Consider the following 21,327-nt stretch of genomic DNA (forward strand, 5'->3'; position numbering starts at 1 on the left):
CTTGATAAACTTCAGAAAGTCTGTAATTTACTGTTCCATTTTCTACTGCTTGCATCTGTTAAGATTTTAATTGTCATTGCCCATGATTATGCCTTTCTGTATAAAATATAGCCTACACCCTCCTATGCTTGCACAGATTTCTGTAGGCTATTCTCTAGCGCCACTGGTTCAATTTTCTCCACAAACAGTATAATTTGTGTTGAGACTTGAATCAATATCACAATGGTTCAAGAAGCTTTATGCCTTTGCCAATCAGCTTTTGCTGGAGGAAAGCCTTGTAATTGGCTGCTTCTATCCCTGCTCATTTTCTACATATCAACTGCCAACAGAATAAAAGAATTTCAGAACATGGGTTTTCAGCCCATTTTCAAGGGGGGGGGGGGGGGGCAGGGGTAGAGGTTTTTTTGTTTGGGTTTTGTTTGTTTGTTTTCTGGAACCATGTGGGCTAGAAACAATTTTGCACCTAAGCAAAAGTCAGGATTTTTCAGTATGACCATGTCCTGAAACTCTGGAGTTACTTTTCACGTTTGATGTCCCTGCCTATTTTCAAAAAGAGTTTGAACTAGAACAAAGTGTGCGCCACTACTATTGAAACACCATAGGATATATTGGTATCAGTTCTCTATAGCTGCTCCTACCGATTTTACCATTTCTGGTAACACTCCCACCATAGGAACACATGACAACAGAACACAGCAAATATGTCAGATCCTGCTTACACCTTAGCTACACTGAAACCTTAGCTACACTGCAGTACCTTAGCTGCACTGAAAGAAATAGGTAAGTCTCAGAAATATAGGAAATTGTTATTCAGACGACAGACAGACAGCACTTCCTTTCCCAGAACAATCTGTCTCCTGCCCTGACAACCCGTTCCTGCTATATTTACCCGACCAAATTTTGCCAGTGATATATTTCCAGATGCACTTGAGCCACATGTCCCTGTCAGTCAGCCCAAGCACAGAGGAATCTGAGCAGAGAACAGCTCCTAGAAATCACTACTTAATCCATGCTTCCTCTCTTGCTTGCTTTTAGAGTTAAAGGAGACAAAATGTGTAAAGCATTATTCTTGGTTTATTTTGGAAGCAGTTGAGGGGACAAGAGGTACTTCATTTGATACAGCTATTTACTTCAACTGCTTTTTTTAAGGCTGACAGAGACACCTGAACAGTAAAAAAAAAATAAAAATCTGAAACATGCAGTTAAAAATAACTGGCTGTTTCAACCCATTGATACTGGGTGTCTAGAAAGAAATTGTAAGGCTGTCTGAAAAAAGGCTAGATGCTAAACAAGGATCTTACAGCTCTAATGTGCCATGGGAGAGCCAATTCCTCATCCAGAAAAAAAAAAAATGCCATCTTTGCTGGAGAAAAGCAAAACATATCACGCAAGGCAAATCAGTTCTAGATTTCAGATAGTTCAATTTAAGAATGCTGACCAGCTAAAATGAGTTGAGTTGTGAAGCAAAAAGAACAAGACCTAATGAAAAGCTAGCTTTATTTCTTCTGAGCTAAGCCACTTTACTACCTTAACAGTTATATTCTTCCTGTATTCTACCGTATACTTCTGATATCATGCTATCTCTTCCAACCCTAACTGCACAGCTAGGTTCTTTTATTTTCATAATTTTATAAAATACTTAACACCTGACTTCTGATAATTATCTTGGCTCTTGCTGAATCTCTAAGTTCCCTAAGATCCTCTGAGCAAAGGACCAAATAAACTCTCTTCCCCACCTCCACATTTTTAAAAAATGCTCTTCACAGCTCCTACCTCAATATGGCTTCGATTCCAAAGTGCATTTTTTGAGACTACAGCAATGGGGGGGAACAAAACCAAATAAAACCCACAAAACATCAAAGTCACCTCTCAGGATCTTATTAGCAAGAAGATTCTGTCATCACAGCGTTGGCCAGTCAGTGGAACCCAGGTATTTCTCAGTCCTAGGTACTACGAGTCTCCCAGAGAATGAGATGGGAGCTAAATCAGTGATACAAGTGGAAGAGGTGAACAGAGGAGCTGAAAGGGTTTAAAATTGGAAATATCCTTCCTTTGGCTCCCTCCTCCCCTTTTCTTTAAAGCGCAGACAGGCAGTTTCAACCTTTCCATCTTTTATTTAACTGGCTTAACAGAGGGTCCTAACAGGTCACAAATAAGCTTTTTAAATAAAAAGCACAAGTTGAAATCAACTGTGGATATATCAAAACTCTTGGCCGGGCCAATTTTATTACTCGATGTGGAATTAAAAACCACTGCAGCCTTCTTTTACTAGCAGATTCACATAGCAAGACTTCTTCAGCTAGCTGAATGCAGGTAGAGGTTCCTCAGAATGAAAGCACTTTCGATCCATTCATTCTTCTAAAACAAACAAACAAACAAACACCTAGGTTTGTATCCAAAACTAGTATTGCTTAAGGACAAGTACATCCTTTAGAACAGTCTCAATTATTTTCACTACAGCATTAAAACTTTAACATTTGTAAATGTTTTTGCTAGAAAGATTATTCCTGCTTCCTTAAATCCTGTATGTTTTCTGGTACCCTTTCTTTTTCAAATCTGTAGCACTGGAACACTTTTCAAACATCCAACTGGCACATCATATGAGAGGAGTGGAGACCAGCACAACAAGAAAGAAAATGAGCATCTTATGCGTGGCATTGAAAGATGTTTAAAAAAATACTGGCCAGTGCTGAGTAGGATCGAGTGAAATGTGGGCAAAATATGAACTGCATTACATGTTAGAGTTTATTAGCAGCCTCATACAGCTGCTCAAATTCAGGCATCTAATACGGGGATGTGAACAGCTGGTACCATCACCTGCTGTTCCTGCAGAGTGAAAGGGAGTGTGTGACCTTCCGCTGCAGCACATGGGTCTTGTGCATGTGAACAAGTACCAGTATGGGTTGCGAAACTCAATAGCATTAAAAACTGACATCCAAAAAGAAACTACAATTTAAAGGCAGCTGAATGAGAATGAACTTCGCTTTCACATTTTTACTGGATTGTTAGTAAAAGCAGAAGGGAGAAAACAGTTCGGAAAATTTAAGTGGATGTTGCCTCTGACACAAAACTTTAACAGTCATTTACCAAACAACCATTAAATTAAGCATTCCAGGGTGCCTATGATGGTGTCGTTCCCCCCCCCCCCCCCATTATTTAATAGTATATTTCTTCAGCAATTTCTTTTTCTCTGAAGAAATTTTGTTTTTCAATTATTGAACTATCATTCAGCTACCCTGTTAGAGTTCCTCTATTGCTTTCTACAATGTCTGAATCTTTTCATTTCTTCCTCTCCTGTTTCCAAAACTCTTGGCAAAGCCTTTTCCCCATGAAAACATTACTTTTTTATTGACCAAACGTGGATATTTCTTCCCTTATGTTCTTAATGAAGCAGAAGCCTTCATGATGAAAGTGTTCGAATTCCTGTATCACGCAAAGAAGTCATATGCTTTCAGAAAAATTTGTTGTTTAGAATTTCTCTCTTTGCCAAACCAAAATCTAGTTTTCCTACAATATCACAGTACTCCTGTTTCAACTGAAAAAGTCTCTTCCTGTTGACCATATTTTAACAGACTGGAAAATATTTGAGCACCTTTATGCTCAAATATTTTCTACACCTTTGTGTTCATCATCAACAATGTCACCAAAGTAAATATTCCCAGGACTGTGCTCTCCCCACTCCCTGTACCACCTGATCACTTCACATTTGAAGTGCTAATTTCATACTGAGGCAGAATGTATTTAAGAGAGGGGAAGCACAGAAGTAGAATGTGACAGTGCTTGTTAGATCTTAAGTCTGATTGAATATATTTGCACTTCCGACACTGAAAAACCAAATGTTTTAACCAAGAGCAGAGTATGCAAAGGAAAACATAGTATTTCTGAATGACAAATGTGAAAACCTCAGACTGAAGTGAAAACCAGCTAATGATGTCTCCTCCCATGCTGCCATGACAGCCATCTTAGTTATTACAGGACTATTACGGGCCACTATAAACTGTCTAATCCCGCTTTGAAGAACATCCAAGTTCCTAAGTGCAGTTACTAAAGATGCTTACATAAGCAACCATATTTTACCACTGCCACTCGTTTTATTTCTAGAATAAAGCCCCTCCCCTAGGCTATACCCAGGTCTAATAGACCATTCTCCTTCAATATGCCATGATCAAGATAACAACCATATCTTGATTTATTTCAACAGTAACTCATATTTACAATTTGCCACCTAAATTATTTAAGCAGTTAATCAAGAGGTAAATGGAATCTAATTCAACAGTCACTTGGCAGATTTCATTGCTGTATCAAGAAAAACGACTATTTCCTGAAAAGTAATGGGGCACAAAGACAAATTTTAATAAAAAACTTCTTCCCAGAATTAAGTTAAACATGATCAAAAGTGAACAGCATTGTTTTGAAGTCTCTCATGTCATTTAAGTAGCACACGTCGAAAATTATTTACAGTCATGCAAGCATTCAGACTCTTGCACCAAGTAAAGACAGCATACACTTTCTGAAAGACTGCTCTGTTTATAACTTACTGTTTCAATATGGCTAGGAATAAGTTTCGGCTTACTTCTACAAGGACAGAACTGGAAATTAGAACTTCTGAAGTGCTTATATTAGGGTACAGATAGAGGATCAAACAATCAAAGTACTACCATCACTGAAGAATTCAACATATTCAGCTAACAAGCATTAATCAAGTGCATCCCTTGAGTATTACAATTGTGTAATTGTGATTACAGTGCAAAATACATTAGCATAAGCTGTCATCAAAACAGTTTATCAATCTATTCATTTTAATAGGATAGCTAAAGCCAATATCTGGCACATATATGTGCAAGCTCTCATCTAACGTGTTTTACATTTCTACCCATCTCACATTGTCTCTTTTTTTTGTCATAATGTCTTGCCCTGTTCCTCAACTATCAAGGAAATATGCACCTCCTCTTTCTTTCACAACGTGCTTGAATACAAAAGTAGTTTGAACTGACAAGTTTTAACTTCACAATTGCACCATGCAAAGAGCACAGACACATTCATTTAATGAAGTTCAAGTGATGAGAAGTCTATGTCTATCCATGCCCTTAAACTAAACAAGAAACATCCAGATATAATTAGGAGTTCAAAGTAAGAGCAAGTTGCTTTAACACTTCCAATGGCATTTCCAAGTCACATGGATACAGTACATCATACAATACTAATGCAGATCTATCAATTTTCTACAATAACTATGACTAGTTGATAAATGTTCCTTCTCAAGATGGGTTTTATTTCCTACAGTTTTGTGATGACACATATTTATTCACTGTCCCTAGAAGATTTACATATATTTAACTCACTCACAATTTAGCCTTCCTCACTCTGTTACCAAATTCAGATTTCCATCCGCTCCCAAACTTTTTCCACAGAAAGTATCTGTTGATACCACCAACACTCGAATGAATGCATACTTCAAACTCATCCATGACATGACATTTCCATCTCTTTCACCTCAGAATCCATCATATCACAAGACCTCAGACCCGACCTTTAAGCCACTGTATTATAGGCAATATATACCAAAATTTTTCTTTGTAGCTTTTAGAGGTGCTGTAAAGCAAGTCAAAATCATGTCATCTAAAAGATGACAGGAATTTTGACAGGACTGCACGCAGCTGTAAGTTTTATAGCTCTTCCCTGGACATATCTGCTCTCATGTATCATTTTCTAAAGGCAAATTACAAAAGCAAGATCTTGACTATCCATCTGAAATTTTTTTTTAAGAACTTACAATGAGAAGGTCCATAACATGTTGGAAGAAATTTTTTTTTCCTGATTGCAAAAAATACCCTTCAGCAATAATCTATTCCACAACACTCAGCAGACAAGCTAAGTACAGTTACCTTAAAAAGAAAAAGCTCTTGCAAGTTTACCTCAAGGGGGCAAGCCACCAACTACACATCCCTCACTATTAATGTTCCCTAACCAATCAACTTGCTATTTTAATAACAATGTGCTCCATCACTTCTGCTACTTTTATACTTACCTTTAAATCTCTCCCATTCTACCTCTCTTCTTGCTGGCTTTTTTCTTCCACGCTAATTATTGAGAGAAGCACTTTATCACACGTCCCTGAACTATCCCTGAAAAAAGCCCAATTGAATCTTCTTTCAAACCTCTCCTTCAAACTCACATCTTGCTATAAACCATATTAGGGATCAGCCAACGACAGCATGTTTAGAGGACAAATGGAGGTAGTCATTAAGAAAAACCATCAAATGTTTAACAACTTTGTGTACTTAACGACTTCTCTCTGCTTCTACCCTCTTAAGCTACAAACTCTTTGAGTTGAGGAATGCTTCAGCATGCTTGTTGTGTATGTATGGCCAATGCTTCTTGGCAGCCCTATTACATATTATGCAACTATATAAATATGCACCTGCACTTTTTGACACAAGTTATTGCTTCTTTGAAGTAAATCACCTTTGAGATATTGTTTTTAACAGATTAGATGGCAGCAGTTTAGCAAGAAGACAGTTAAAAGAAGGAAAGGTGACAGAACAGAAGAGCTATATATTTAATAAACTTCTACTGGAATTCAGCAATTTCATGTACACTCCTACTTCTAGAGGGTTTTTACTATAACGGAAATAGCCTTAATGTCTCCTAATTGGCCACAATTCCTTTTAGCTACTCTTGACCAAAACAAAGACATCATCATCAAAAAACGTGGAATAAAACCTCCATGGACAACTTAAGAGGAACCTTAACTTCAATGGAGCATCTGGTACTGCCTTTCTACCAAATCAAACTGCAATTTATTGCCCTCTAATGTATGTACATTAGGCCATTTCCTTTATGGCTCCACTTTACACAGAAGCAGTAACTGAAGGAAATAATGGAGTGCCCAACAAGTGGGAAAGTAATTGCTCAACAAGCGTGGAACAAGAGAGTCAGTTGCGCACCGTGCACATGTGGCAGCTCTTCAGAGCCCAGCCCTGCAGTGGTAACAGAAGGCTGGTGTTGCAGAACAAGCCCACTGTGGGAACTCTGCCAAGCAACAGCCAGGAGCGCTTGTCCATCTAAATCCTTGGGTCCTTAAGGATTAGGGGTCAGGAAACAATTCCTTCCAACAGCACCACCTCCTGCCTGTACCTGCCAGTCATTAGCCATGCACAGATGGAAGACTTAAGCTCCAAGCTCTAGTCTTACTCAAAGAACGGTATTAAAAGGATGCTTAGGTGGTCTTGTAAGGGTGATGGTGCTGGACTGCAGAAGGGACAGTTCAGATGTCCTGACTTTAAGAGAAGTGCAGAAATACCTTGTGCGAGGACCATCTTACTGGGTTGGTTGGGGTTTTTGCTCTAGATATCCCCAGAGTCACTCCACTTCCTTTGAATTTATTCAATAAGTTTCTTACTACTCAGAAACACAAAACAGAAGATGAACACAAGAGGTAAAAAGTTATCAGACTAAGGGTGCTACACAACCACAGTTTAGCCCTTTCTGCCTGTTCAGTCTTAGTTATACAATCTTTCAATTACAAGCTTCCCCTTCTCAGGAGTCCCAGTTTCATTCAGTAACCTACGTTGAAGGGCCCAGTGAACAATTCAACAGAATCAATTAGAGTTCAGTGTGACCACATCCGTACCTGACTCCTCACACACTCTGCATAAATGCCGTACCGCACACAACTGCAAAGCCTTGGAAAAGGTTATGGTGCTTGTCTTGGTGCCTCTATAAGCTTCACAAATACTAACAGTTACTCTTCATCAAGCACATTCCTGTTTATTATTTCTCCAGTTAACACCAAGAAAATCTATGCCAAAAATATCAATAGAAACCTATTATCTGAGGGGCATTCAAAGACCTCAGCCATAAGACAGCAATTTGATTCATTTGATGCTACAATGAGATTAAAAAGATGATTAATTTCTCTCAAAGAGAGTATTTGGAACTACCTGCAGCTTCAAAGCAAAACTATTGCAGTAGTTTACATTCTCTGTGCACTTTGAAGGATGCCTGCATTCATGAAGACTAGGAACTTGCTTTTAAAATGACAACTTTTACTGCATCGTCTGAACACAATTTGCAAAAATCAAGTCTGGATTCAGCCTGCAAGCAAAGCATCAAATTAAGGTTGTCACCTTAATCTTCATATTTCATATACTAAGAAGGTGACAGAAAATATTAAGAGAAATTAATTAACACTTCTGCACACTGTGTCAGGTCATTCGATATGGATTAAAATTGTATTGCCATCCACTAATTAGAGTGAGGCTGAGTTAAAGTTATGGAGGAAACCTTATTCTATCAATTTCCTAACCTTTCTTATACCCTTTCCATTCTTCTTAAAAATTTTATAGAGAATGCAACAAAAGCTAAATGTTAGCCTGATTTGCTTGGTCTTCCAAAATACCAAGTCAACATGTATGGATACCTGTTATTAAAAAAAAAAAAAATTAAGTTATCACAGGAACAGACATAATCTAGGGGACCAGTGAGTCTGCTAGATCTTTTATATGAAGCTGATATGCAACAGAAAAAGCTTAGGTGATTTTTTTTTTTTTAATGTCTGCTCTAGATAACATTGCAATCCTTCAATGCAAACAAAGGGAGAAGTATCACAGCTTACAGTTCATCAGTATTTGTTATTTGCTAATAAGTCCAGACACTTCCTGCAGAAACTCAAGATATAAATAATAAATAAAATACAGCATTGCACTGATCTCTAAAGTGCAAAGTAACAAGCATTGCAGCACTATACATATCACACATCCATATAACCTAATTCCTACACTACTTCTTAAAAACAACAAAAAAAAAATTTTTCTGATTTCTTAACTTGAATAGACCACAATAAATATCTCAGATTCTATTCAATTGCACTGCAATAGCATTGAGAACAGGCCGCACATTTGTATTTACTACTGATTTACCACTTCTTAAAACTAGATCTTTCAGAAAAAGTCCAGACATCAATCCCAAATCAGGATATAATTCCTGTAGTGTTTTATATGAATGTCAGATTTTCCCTAAAAACTGAATTTCCAGAGCTCAGACATGAGCAAATGAGTGTGCAATCAAATCTACATACCAGAAAACTGATGGCTACAGTAACAAGTATATTAAGTCAGTACACTGGGCAAAGGTTCTCTTACGGTTACAGTCATTTGACCTTTAGCCAGCTCTTAATGCCCCAGCCAACCCTCTAAAGATGGAGATTTGCAGCAGCTTCTTGTCTGAAATAAGCCATGAAAAGATTCTTCTGAACCCACTGTACAAGCATTCATTTAAAATGTCATGAATGTGCATGAAATCAGAGTGCTCCTAACAGCTTACTTTGCAGCTTCTGTTTAAATGCACTAACTCTGAACCACCAGAGGATAAAAGGACTCAAACCTTCCAGTCTGGCACTCATGGACCTAAAATATACACAAGCACCTCTTCACAGGTGTGTTTACCTAGTTTAAACCTTATTTAAATAGACTCTCGATGCACACACTTTCCACAAACACCTGCTTCTCCCACTGCAGTGCTGACTTGTACAAGGCAGTTGTATTCAGTCATTTTCTGTCCTAAAGCCATCCTACACACCAGTGAGCAGTACTTCAGTCACGAAAATCCTGGTTACTGACTCATCCCCCCAGTCAGAGCAAAGCACAAATTTTGCAATGAGGAGAACGACTACAGAAGTACCTGTTCTTACCTCTACATCATACTGGAATGGTCTGAAGACTTCAACAGCCACAGCAAGATTTAAGGAAACCCAATCCTCATCAGATCATGGAAAAGCAGGCTTATAATTAATTCATGTGCCCAGCCATTTGTGCTTATAAAACCTCTCCCTAGTGAGCTCAAGAGCATCCTAAGTTGGAAACACTCATGAAAGAGAAGATGCTCAGTTATCGCTGGATGTCAAAAAGGAGCTCCCTTTTGCTGACCTAAATCCATAACAAAACTGACAAAATGAACAAATATTTCAACATCCAGACACATTTTCTAGACACTCAGCTTAAAAAGCAGTCAAATGAAAGTTGTGGTGATAGTGACCCTAGATCCAAACTTGTATCAATACTAAGGCTTCCATCAGTTTTAAAATAACCTTTGAAGCTACAGCTGTATTTCAATTTTGCATGCATGGACAAAGCTTGATAGTCACTGCTTCCATATGGTCGTAACTCAGAACACCGACTTTTGCTTTTTCTAAGCATTGGAAATACAAGACATCACATCAAACTTAGGCTTACGGTGCTTATCTTAGTACAACAAGCATTCAGCTATTAAATTTATCTTGGAGTAACTTATACATCACCCAAGATGACAGAACCTCTATTTTTCCTGGTTTTTGGGCAACTGCTACCAATAATAATTAAAATATATGCAGCCCATAAAAGTGTAAAAATGGCATACAATAAACCAAATTATATTTGGATCAGAGCAGACATGCTGTTCATTTTCAATTTGTTAAACTGTTTTTATAAATCTGCATAAAATTGCCACAGAAATTAAGTTTCTCTGTCAGAATTTTAAAGAGCAACATCATTCCACACAATTCAGGTCCAAGGCCCTTAGCTAGGTATGCTGAACTGTAGAAGTGCAGTTACTCTTACCATAATCATGGGATTGTTTGTGCTGAGCAACAGCATCTTCTCTAGATGCTTCCTTCAAGAGCCCATTTAGACATTACAAAGGGATAGGAAACCACTACTTAGTTGGAGGCGAGCTTTTACTATTTTGGTGATCAAACAGAACACATTATGTAATTTAGTTACTCTTGAGGAGCAATACTTTGAAATGGGAATCTCTAGGTGCTGGAGGCATACGGTGCATCTTTATACCCTTGACCAGGGTATTTCAGCATCACAGTCATGACAGAGTTAATACCCACTAGCTCAGAGGAGAACAAAAGGTACTCCACTGCAACATGCCTAACATTTACATTGCCTCTCTTTGCTCATTAAACAGGTTTTGGTTAAATAATGAACAAACTGTATTACAGACTCCGATGAGAATTCCAAAATTATAAATCAACTGGTAAAGCCCAGAGGAGAATGAAGGGAGTGGGAGGGAAGGAAGGATAATATTGACTAATATAAAGGGCGCAGCTTGACAGTGGATATTCCTGCCACACCTGATCAAACATGCTCCATGGGGGAGGGGAAGGGAGGGCGAGAGCAAGAGGGGAGATGGGACAAGGCAGCCTGAAATTTGCATCCGGAACAGATTAAAATGGGTTCTTGGGGGATTGAGAAAATACATAATATATATTACTATAAATGCAAAATTGTACTAAAAGCTAACTCAAATGTCAAAGATTACAGCTTGAATAAATTTAAATATAAAAGCAATGCGTTTCCATGAGCTAATGAAAGAGACATGAAAGGAAGGTCTAGGCAGGGGGAAAAAAAAAAAAAAAACAAACCACCCACAAAAAAACCTAAGCTTGGACTTCTCAGTGCCTGGAAGATGAGGCAGGAGACTCTATATCATTCAAAGTATTGCTTGGGAACCAGTCCATGTCTAAAACCGAAAAAAATGGAGCACAGCAATGATGTCCTATCTCAAGACACTAGTGGGTAAATAGCAGTCACTGAAGCTGAAATGACCTGTTTAAAAGAACCCCATGTAGTCAAACCAACACGCTGTCATCACCACATATGAACAATTATTATCTCAGCATGAACCACACTTACATGATGGCTAATACTCACAGGGAGTCTCTGAATCTCTCTGTACATTAAACTTCGCTTTCTCTAACACAAGCAGATAGGGGGCTTGCATTTTTTCCCCAACAAGTCAACAGCACATTGTATCTAGCTACTCTAGATAAATGGCCAGTCCCTGACATTTACTCATACTGCATTTATTTGAGCATCCTGACATTCCCTGCTCTTGTTGATGAGAACAGATATTTGCAATAATGGCGAAGAACATCAGGAGTCTTATTTTAAAGAAAATTTTATCTCATAGAAGGGAGAGAAGGAAAATTTCCTCCCAAAACACTTTTGGTGACTGTCTGCATATCCTACAGAAGATCGGTGAGTTCACAAAAACCCATAAATCCAGACTGTCATGTAGTCTGGGTACAAGCGTAACATCTAGAACAAAGATACTATCCAGAAATGCAAGCTGTGCAAGAGTTCCCTAAGATGTCATAACCTGACAGAAGAGTCCTGCTCACAACCAAGGGAAGTTCACCTAGCAAAGAAAAGCAAAGCATTACACTTAGAGGCAGCCACAAAAGAGGAAGGAATAAGGGCTCAGAACTGGCACATGTCCTCAGCACCTCTCATCAGCACCTGGAAGTGGCAATACTGTACTTCTAGGAAACATACTTTTTATGGGATTCCAGGCTCAGCGCTGACACAAGAATGGGCATGCTTTGCAATTAGAAATGCAAAAAGTCCATCTCAAACTTAGGTTGAGTGCAGTTCTGAACACTCATTGTAATAAAGGGACCAGAAATAAAGCTTACTTTCAAGTATTACAATCAGTAAGACAAATCCTGGGAAGAACCAGCAGAATGCACATGCAGCTCAGTATTAGCGTCACTTCCAGACTCTCAACGTATACTTAGGTTACACTTAAACAATCACTCCTGAAACTAGAAAAAGAGAAAATGTGGGGGGAAAGGGGAGAAAGACATGTTGGGAGAAAAAACCTGGTCAAAATACCCATCACAGTCTTGTGTTCTACTTCTGTAATCGATATAGATTTCCAGTTCCTTTCAGTGCAACTGGTCACAAAGTAAGCCTTTCACTTCAAGATTCAAGAGACCCAAATGGAAAGTGAAGTCTGTGCTTCACTTATTACTGATAACAGATAATGAAAATCAACAAACCAAAGAATGTGAGGAGAAAATAGATAATAGGAGGCTACTTTCTAAGCAGATTTTTTCCTATCATTCACAGATCAGAAAGCACAAAGGATAGAAAGACTACGCATAATAATACACCAGATTTCATATATTACTACAAGCTCCAGTATGTTGAAGAAACATGCATATTTATATATAAAAATGTGTGTATGTACACACATACAAAAATATATATATATATACATACACACACACACACACACATATACATACATATATATATAACTCCAGATAGTGGCAGCAGTGGTATTTGTGTACTAGTTTACATTAGTATTACTTGTCTAGAAGTATATACATATTTGCTCTTTTCTTGTTATTCAATATACAACCTCTGGATAGTAAATAAGACAAACAAGTACACCTGTGCATTTACTTGCATATACCCTAGCAGGTACCTGCTGATTTCTGTATAAGCTTACCTGTTATATTATTCAGCACTTCTTTTAAGACGCTAAAGCTATGCAGCAGGGGATCCCTTTCTTCATCCTATAGGTTATATATAGGAAGGAAGTCATTAATGAGGCAAATATATTCCTGAAGACAAATCTTAATAATGGGTCTGTGAAGACCTTGCCTTCATATTCAGAGAAGTACTGTGGGTTGAGCTTATCACTGTCAGCCCGTTTACTCCATCAAAATCAAGAGAAGCATTTTTATTTTCCTGCTAGTGCTCCCCAACGTCATACAGCTCAAATGTCAAAGCATAGGTTCAAGACTGAGCATTCTGGTTTGGTTTTATTGTCCTTAGAAGTATTTCTGATTAGCCTTCCGCTGTTCAATAAATTTCAGAGCAAATCTACCTCATACCATATTGAAATGGCTCATCTGGATTTGCTATAATGTTAATCTATGCAGATTGTAATGGGAACAGAAATACAATGACATTTGGTGCCATTAAAATAACTTGAAGAAAGAATCACAGTGCAAAATGTATATGAATAGCTGCATCCTTCAGTCTTAGTCTATCTTTACGATATTAAAATAAGGAGAAGCAGCAGTTTCTCCAAGCTGTGTACATCCACAGCCACACCTCCTACTGGATGGCAGTGAGCTCTCATGAAGAAATGCCTGTTAGAAAGAAAAAGGGCCCTGCCCTTTGACAAACTGAAACCACTTGTGCTGGATGACAGCCATCTGCTATTCATGTGACATTCTGAAGTGCACCACAGATAGAGTACGCCACATGCACACATTTACACTGCGGAAGCCATAAACCGACCAACGCATAATGCATCATTAGACTTGGAAACATTGTATTCGTGGCTTTTAATAAAACAGGTTTGAAGCTATTAACAGCTTTCAGTCAGGATTATAGCTAGCAGTCACAAAACAGAGCTAAAAAAAGATACTATGCCATATGAAAAATTAAAAAACACCCTACATATAATGACTTCTCCAATTTTTATTTCATGGCTTTCATAGTGAAGACTGTCTTCTCTAAGATCGCACAAAAGATATATAAAAATATTGTGCTAAATAAAATAACACTATATATTCAACATCCCTGACATACCAGGCGATAAAAGTCGAAATGAGATGATTCCCACGTGGAATACAATGTGGGTTTTTTTGTTTGTTTACAGGATGTATAGGTAGAAGATTTCCAGCTTTGTACCTCTTACAGTCGCTGGCACACAAGAAGCCAAAACTGCTCAGCATGAAACAACGTAGACAGTTATTCGAACTTTACTTACAAAAGCACTATAATGAGTGCAAAAAAACCCCAGAAGCACTTTTCTGAAACCAGGTAGTTTCTGCCATAGCCTGAACAGGTAGCAACAATTCAAGGTAACTTACCAGATGTGTGTGAGTGCTCCATCGGGCATTACGCTTTATGGCTCCCACCACCGCGTTGATTTCACCTTGCACAATGTAAATGTTCTTATCCACCATCCTGACAATCCTGAAAATAGAAGTAATTCAAATTAATCTCCAGCCCCTCAGAATCATTCTCTTCCTCAGATGAAACATCCAGTTGGCCCTAGTCAAGCAGGAGGCCTGCAGAGGTGCAAGAAACTCTTCAGATTTTTGTTCTGTGCATGCAGACAAATACAGTTATTTTGACAAAAGGAAGACACTTCTCCACAGAGTGCATTTCCAAGACCATGAGAGCAGACAGTTCGTTGTAACAAGGCATCTGTGAAGCAAGAGACAACTTTGCCAAGGCACGTTCCTTGTTTTTTTCCAGTCTATGCAAGTTCACAGAAAGATAAAGCGTTAGGGTACCAGGACAGACATCCATGACAATGCAATAACACACACATCTCCAGTACTTATGCAAAGTCCTGCAGCTCTACACAGAACACAAAGCCAATCTTGTACTCTGTTAAATAAGCATTAGCGGCTTGAATAAGCTGGCCAGAGCAAAACTCTTTGGGACTTTAAACTTTGACAAAATAAAGTAATTTATAACAGATGTTGATTTCACACTTGCTTCATGAAAAAAGCTTTCAAGAAAGCAGGCAAGTAAAAACAGTCATGGGTAAGACCCCACAAAGAGATGAGCAAAACTAGAGACAAAACTGGATGGAACATGGGGAGAAAAAGTGAGAAAGCTAAAGGCAGACATTTACTCTCATGTAGCCTGAGGTCTTACAGGGAAAAACTTAAACTGATGTACCCAGAGAAAGAGCCACAAGATGGGAAAAAATTTTACAAGCAAGAAATATTTGTAATGGTCTGAGAAAAAGAAACAAAGAGTGGATTACTATAGGATTGTTCTCTCTCTGCTAGCTGGAGCTCAGATACAGTCAAGCATAAAGAAATAAGAATGGAAGGGAATGAACAGACACAACTGTTTATAAAGAATAAACAGGACTTATAAAGAGGCCAGAGAGTCGGATGATGCCATGTCTGCAAATGATAAGGATTTAGTGAAATGGTAGCCAAGTAATGAGACCTTTTCAGAAGATCTGAAAAGAAAATGAGGAATCCAGCTTGAAATCACAACAGGCCATCCATAGGGAAGCAAAAGACTGAAAACAGATGAAACATTGATCACAACACTTCAAATCAGACAGGCTTATTTAAAGGACTCAATTGGCGAGGGCGGCGGAAGGGAATAAGACACAGCAAATATGAGAATGATTTTTGCCCGTGCGGCAAAAGCACAGCTGGAAGGAAACAGTTTTGGTGTGTTACTCCAGACCTGAGAAACACCACCACGGAAATTTCAGAACGTACATCCTGGATCTGTCAGGCTTCACATTAATTAAGATGTTTGAATTATCAACAACACTTCAAATATACAAATATCCTCTGAGTGAAAGAGGCTAATTTGCTTCAGGACTCTGTAAATAATGGAAAGAAAGCAAAATATTATAAAAAGACACCTTCTCAAGGAAGAGCATCAGATTTGTTGTTTCATTTTTTTATATGTTTGCAATAGGATGAATAATCTTATGGCAAAACTGTTTCTTACTTCATTAGATTAATTATACATAATGGTATTCCTAAGTGTTACACAATAAATTAAGGACAAAGACAAAAATATTTTATAATATAGGAACTGCCACGACAGACGAGATCAATGGTTTATCTCATTCACTACAAGATGATTCAGAAAAATAAACAAATAGCTCTGCCAAGTAGTTTGCTTGTGCCCTGAATAATGAAGGTTTATATCCTCCCTCCACAGCTGTATATAACAGAACTACAGATATTCTTCCTACTCGTGTGTCTAATGCTTGAGAGATGTTCCCGATCTCAACAGTAACTTATTCCAATGCAATTTATATGACTGCACTGAAATATTGCATAAAAATACCCTTGATCACAATTTTTTCTACTTCAGCACGTTGTCTTTGTTTTAGTACAAGGCATTAATGAGATATTTTCTCCTCTATGTAAAATTCCTCACTTACTTACTTCTTCTTTCAGTAATTCCAATATTTTCCATATTTCTACATAGGCAGTTTCAGGGATCAAAACTCTGGTCCACAAAAGTACTTTTGGGGAAATACTTTATACCTTCAAATTTGTCAAAACTCAAGTTTTTCCTGTCTTCACTGTTACAAAACAATATTGAATATATAAACTTTGTAGTGCCATTCCAGGCATTTAGCAAACTGACATGGAAACAAAGGCTACCCCAACCTGATTTGGAAAAGCATGTAAAGAAATACCAGACATATGTATCACATGCCTTGCACATACACAGATATTCAATAGTTCTGCCAATATTTAAAGTGATGCCAAAGCTTAAATGCTATTCTGCATACTGCTGAATCTGCTTGTAGGACTCCTATTCTTCTCTTCTACTTTTAACCTAAAAGAACCAAGATGGAAAAGTTTGTTAAACTCAGTCCTTCCTGAATGTAGGAGACTTAAAATGCTCAGCTGTTCCCAAACCTGGTGCTATCTCCAGGCAGCAAAATACGAAGAAGATAGACACAAACCTCTAACACACACCTTTGCCTTTTAACCTGCTGGGAAACTGAATGTGCTGATCCTTTCAAGCAAGGGCGCAAAAAATCCATGTTGCTTGGCAGGGTTCTCCCAACATATTAAAATCCTGCAAAACTTAAGGGGTTGGCTTGGTTTTTTTTTTTCCAATTGTATCCTTTCATTGCTAACTATTGGAGAAGACTTGAAGAGACTGCACTCCTTTCCTCACTGCAGATTCCATTAAACGTAGCTTTATTCAAAAGTACAAAAATTCACTTTACACATGCAAAAAAACTTACTGGTCTAATGCAATTGAAATACCCTATCACGCTGGAGACACAAATTCACTCTCAGATCTCTGAACATCACACATACAGCCCACTTCACCACAAACACTGGGTAAAGACGAGGGAAAATCCTGCTTTACATTTAAGCCTGCAGTTAAGCAAGCAATAGCACACACACATTCCAAAGTAAACCACAGCCATCTTCATTCACCCAAAGGGCCTTTGCAACTGTGTGCTGGAGAAGGAAACAGAAAATAATTATGGGGTGGGGGGAAAGCCAGACAACTATTTTCAGAGAGATGCACCTCGTAAGCTAAACCCACCAAAAGCACCATCCAACCCTGTAAAAGTTTAAAAGTTTATTTCAAGCAATGGAAATAGCTTCTCTACACTCCGCACTTCCCAAAGCCTACCCCTTTTGAACTATCAGATAATTTCAGTATGCATTCTTTCAACTATATCATCATCACAAGCAACAACTGCTCACACTTCAGAGCTCAGTATAGATGTACTACATTGAAAGAAGTTTTAAGATTGAAATTAATGCTGTGAAGCTGCAGAGAGAAAGTTACAAGATTTACCAGACTAGCACTGAATGATCAACTGGGTTTAGGAGAGCATGGTGGTAGTCAAGCAAAACCACCAAGTGCTTGGTCAACACATAAAAAAAAATTGCTAACATGAATTTGGGCTTAATGTTACAAAGGTATGGTCTGAAGAGTGGGATATTGTAAAACTGTTGGTTGGACAGGTTAACAGAACTGCTAATACTGAAGATCATTACAAAAGTTGAAACAACCTCCCTAGCAAAGCCATGGTTGCGACACCTCCTGATGTCTTCAGATCAAGACTGGATGCTTTTCTCGAAAGCAATCTTTAATCAAACACAAAATAGCAGACTCAGTACAGAAACAAATAGATTAAGTTCTGTGGTCTTGAGTTATGCAGGAAAAACAGGAAAGGTACCTATTAAATTTCAAATGCTTTTTAGCTCCTTATCTCTTCAGTGAGTCCTAAATAAACTCCTGTTTCTTTCTCATGATAGGTTCATACATCTGCCTAAATCTGCAGACCAGTCCTCAAATTTCGCTCCTGTGCAGAACTTTGACAGGCAGCACAGTGAAAATGATAGGTCCAAACCAAGGCAACACAGCTGCCCAGCCCGCCATGAGAAATGGGGAAGCTGTTAGCATTCACAGCCTCACTGTTAACAAGGTTAGGAACACTATGAGCGGAAAAAGGTAGATGCCTGAGCATGTCATAAAAGAATAAAATCTAACATTCATATGCTTCTCAAAGCCTTCAGCAATGTTCTATGGACAGTAATTATCACTATTCTGAGACTCCTGAAATGGTATCAGATGTGAAATCTTCATATAAAAACACTGACAAGATGTACATCTGCAAATGTTCTCTCACATGTGCACTGAACACTCCGCTGCTCAGCCTTGGAACACGCTACCCCAAAACATCCCCGTGCATAGGAACCCAATTTTTTCCTGGGTATTACCATAAGAAGTCTCAGGTACACTTTTAGGAAACACTCCTTCCCCTACAGGGAAATGTCTGCAACTCTTCTGGAAACAAGCAAGAGTTAGCATCAGAAGTGAGAAAGTCTGGCAGACTTCCATCAAGTCACTTCTTCCTATCACTAACTTTAGCCTTCAGCTATAGTAACTGACTCAAATCTGGTGAAACTACTCCAATAAATAGCAATAATAAAAACCAACATAATCACTACACGTGCAAGAAAGGTAGTATTTCGAAGTAAGCTTCCATTGACCTAAATTTGCACTGTTTATGATAATGCATGAATAATCTATATAGTCTCTGACCTAGATTTGGCCACTCGAGTCCTGATACAATACACTCCTACGAAACCAGAACACACAACACCCTTCAGTCCATGAATCACAAACAATTCCTGCCTAACTCAGAGCTAGCTCGGTTACCCAGAAGCCCAGCTGACAATGAAAAAGCTCCTTTTCTTCCTTCTAAACCGCACACGGAAGGTGCGTGAATCTCTATCAGGAAATTTAACGTGCTTGGGTTTTCCATGTAATAACTACTCTGCAATAAACATCGCAGGCAAAGTTCAGAGAACTCAGGATGGTTCTCCAAAGGCTAGCCCCTAGTGCCTGGACAAAAATAACTGAAAAGTATTAATTTATAAGTATGACAACACACTGCAGTCTAGTGATGCCAAAATTCTGGGCAATTAAGAGTGCCCTTTAAAAGAGAAGCAGCGGTAACATGACAGCGGTGGCACATCAGAAAGGAAGGTGGGACAGGCTTCTCTGCAAGTCTCCACATTTAGTTGCAACAGTGAGATAGCGCCTAGGAATCAAGAAGAGAAGGCAGCTCACATTCATCTGTCAAAACTGCAGAGTAAAAATGAAACCTAAGGTAAATATGGAGAGGGGGATTTTCTTTCTTCCAATTACTTCATACTGTTGAAACTAAGAAGCGTGGTACCGGCTGAACTCGTAACACACACCCTAAGTTAGCTCTGAGCCTTCCTCCTGCACAGCTAAGAGGCTGGCTGCGTGCTGGGAAACGTCTCTGCTTCCACCGATTTACAAGCGGACCAACTCCGCGCCCGGTAAGCGGGCGCCCGTGCAGGTGCAGTGGACACCCGGCACCCCCTCCCCGGCCCGGCCCGGCCCGGCCCCCCGGGCGCTGCGGTGCGGCCAGGAGCCCCGTTCCCAGCCCGGACCGTGCTCTGCCATTACGCCTCCAGCCCGCGGCCGGTGGTTGCCCAGAGCCGGGCAGCCCCCCCCGGCTCGGCCGCCCCCCGCCCTGCGGGGCACCCCGGGCACGACGTCACGCGTGTCGTGTCACGTCACGGCCCGGGGGCGGAGGGGGCAGCTGCCAACCCCCGCCGCGGCCCGGCCCCCCCGGCCCCGCCGCACCCCCCGCGGCAGCCTGCCCCCGACCCCCGCCCGCCCCCGGGGCTGCCGCGGCTCCGCCCACGCCCCCCGCCGGCTCCGCACGGTTCCCCCGCGGCAGCCTCCCCTCCCGCCCGCCGCCGCGTCGCGACAGTATCGCGACAGGCACTCGCCGCCCGGCACTGACCCCCGCATCCAAAATGGCGGCGCCTGCTCCCCGCGGCGACGGCCGCTTCACATATCGGTCAGGCGGGCGGCGCCGCGAGCGGGAGGGCTCGGCCCTCCCTCTGTCCGCCCCTCCCTCCCTCCCGGCGGCGGCGGGAGGCGGCGGCAGTGCCGGCGGGGCCGCCGAGCGCGGGGTCCTCCGGGCCACGGGCAAGCGAAACCGGCTCCGCACCGCTCTCACTGACGTGGAAACAGGCGCACCGCAACCCGCTGCCTGGTTACTGCGCCGACAGACAGCCCGGAGAGCCAACCCGCGTGCGATGCGGCCGGCAGCTCCCTAAGGTGCCCAATGGGATCACGGTCTGAAACCGGAGGAGGCGGACCCTCCGGTGACAAGCGGAAGAGAGCCAATGAGAGGAGAGAGGGTAGAACTAGCAGACCCGCTGGCCAATCGGGAAGGAGTCCTGCGGTCGCGGGGCGCGGCCTCACCCGAGCGAGCGCAGCAAGGGTGGTTGAGCGGGAGGCAGGGGAAGGGCTGCCCTCGCAAAGCATTGTGGGCCGGGCCGCCCGCGCCGCCGCCTCCGCCGCCGCCGCCCCCCCCCCCCCCCCCCCGGGCCGCGCCTGTCCCCCGGGCCGCCCCGGGCCTGGCCGCCCGGCGTCTGGCTGCGTGTGCCTGGGGGTGCGGCTCCCGGCCGGGACAGGACACCCGGGCAGGGTGGGTGGCCGCGAAAGGGCCCTT

At 40.8% G+C, this 21,327-nt stretch overlaps 1 protein-coding gene across 3 annotated transcripts in view; it reads right to left on the bottom strand.

Moving 5' to 3' along the window:
- The window catches only part of GBF1 (golgi brefeldin A resistant guanine nucleotide exchange factor 1), a 108,699-nt gene extending 87,834 nt beyond the window's left edge, over positions 1–20,865 (bottom strand). For 2 of the 3 annotated variants that reach the window (XM_082308185.1, XM_082308186.1), the window contains exons 1-3: positions 20,611–20,865; positions 14,660–14,765; positions 13,282–13,348 (exon numbers count right to left, since the gene is read on the bottom strand). In XM_082308185.1, the coding sequence (XP_082164311.1) occupies positions 13,282–13,348; positions 14,660–14,765; positions 20,611–20,618 (181 nt within the window). In that variant the 5' untranslated portion in view covers positions 20,619–20,865. Of the gene's footprint in view, positions 1–13,281; positions 13,349–14,659; positions 14,766–20,610 lie in introns of those variants that run through there. The other variant, XM_082308187.1, reaches the window with a different exon arrangement.
- Between the last annotated feature and the right edge of the window lie 462 nt (positions 20,866–21,327).

This window comes from Platalea leucorodia (assembly GCF_965183815.1).
Source record: "Platalea leucorodia genome assembly, chromosome: 4".
NCBI lineage: Eukaryota > Metazoa > Chordata > Aves > Pelecaniformes > Threskiornithidae > Platalea > Platalea leucorodia.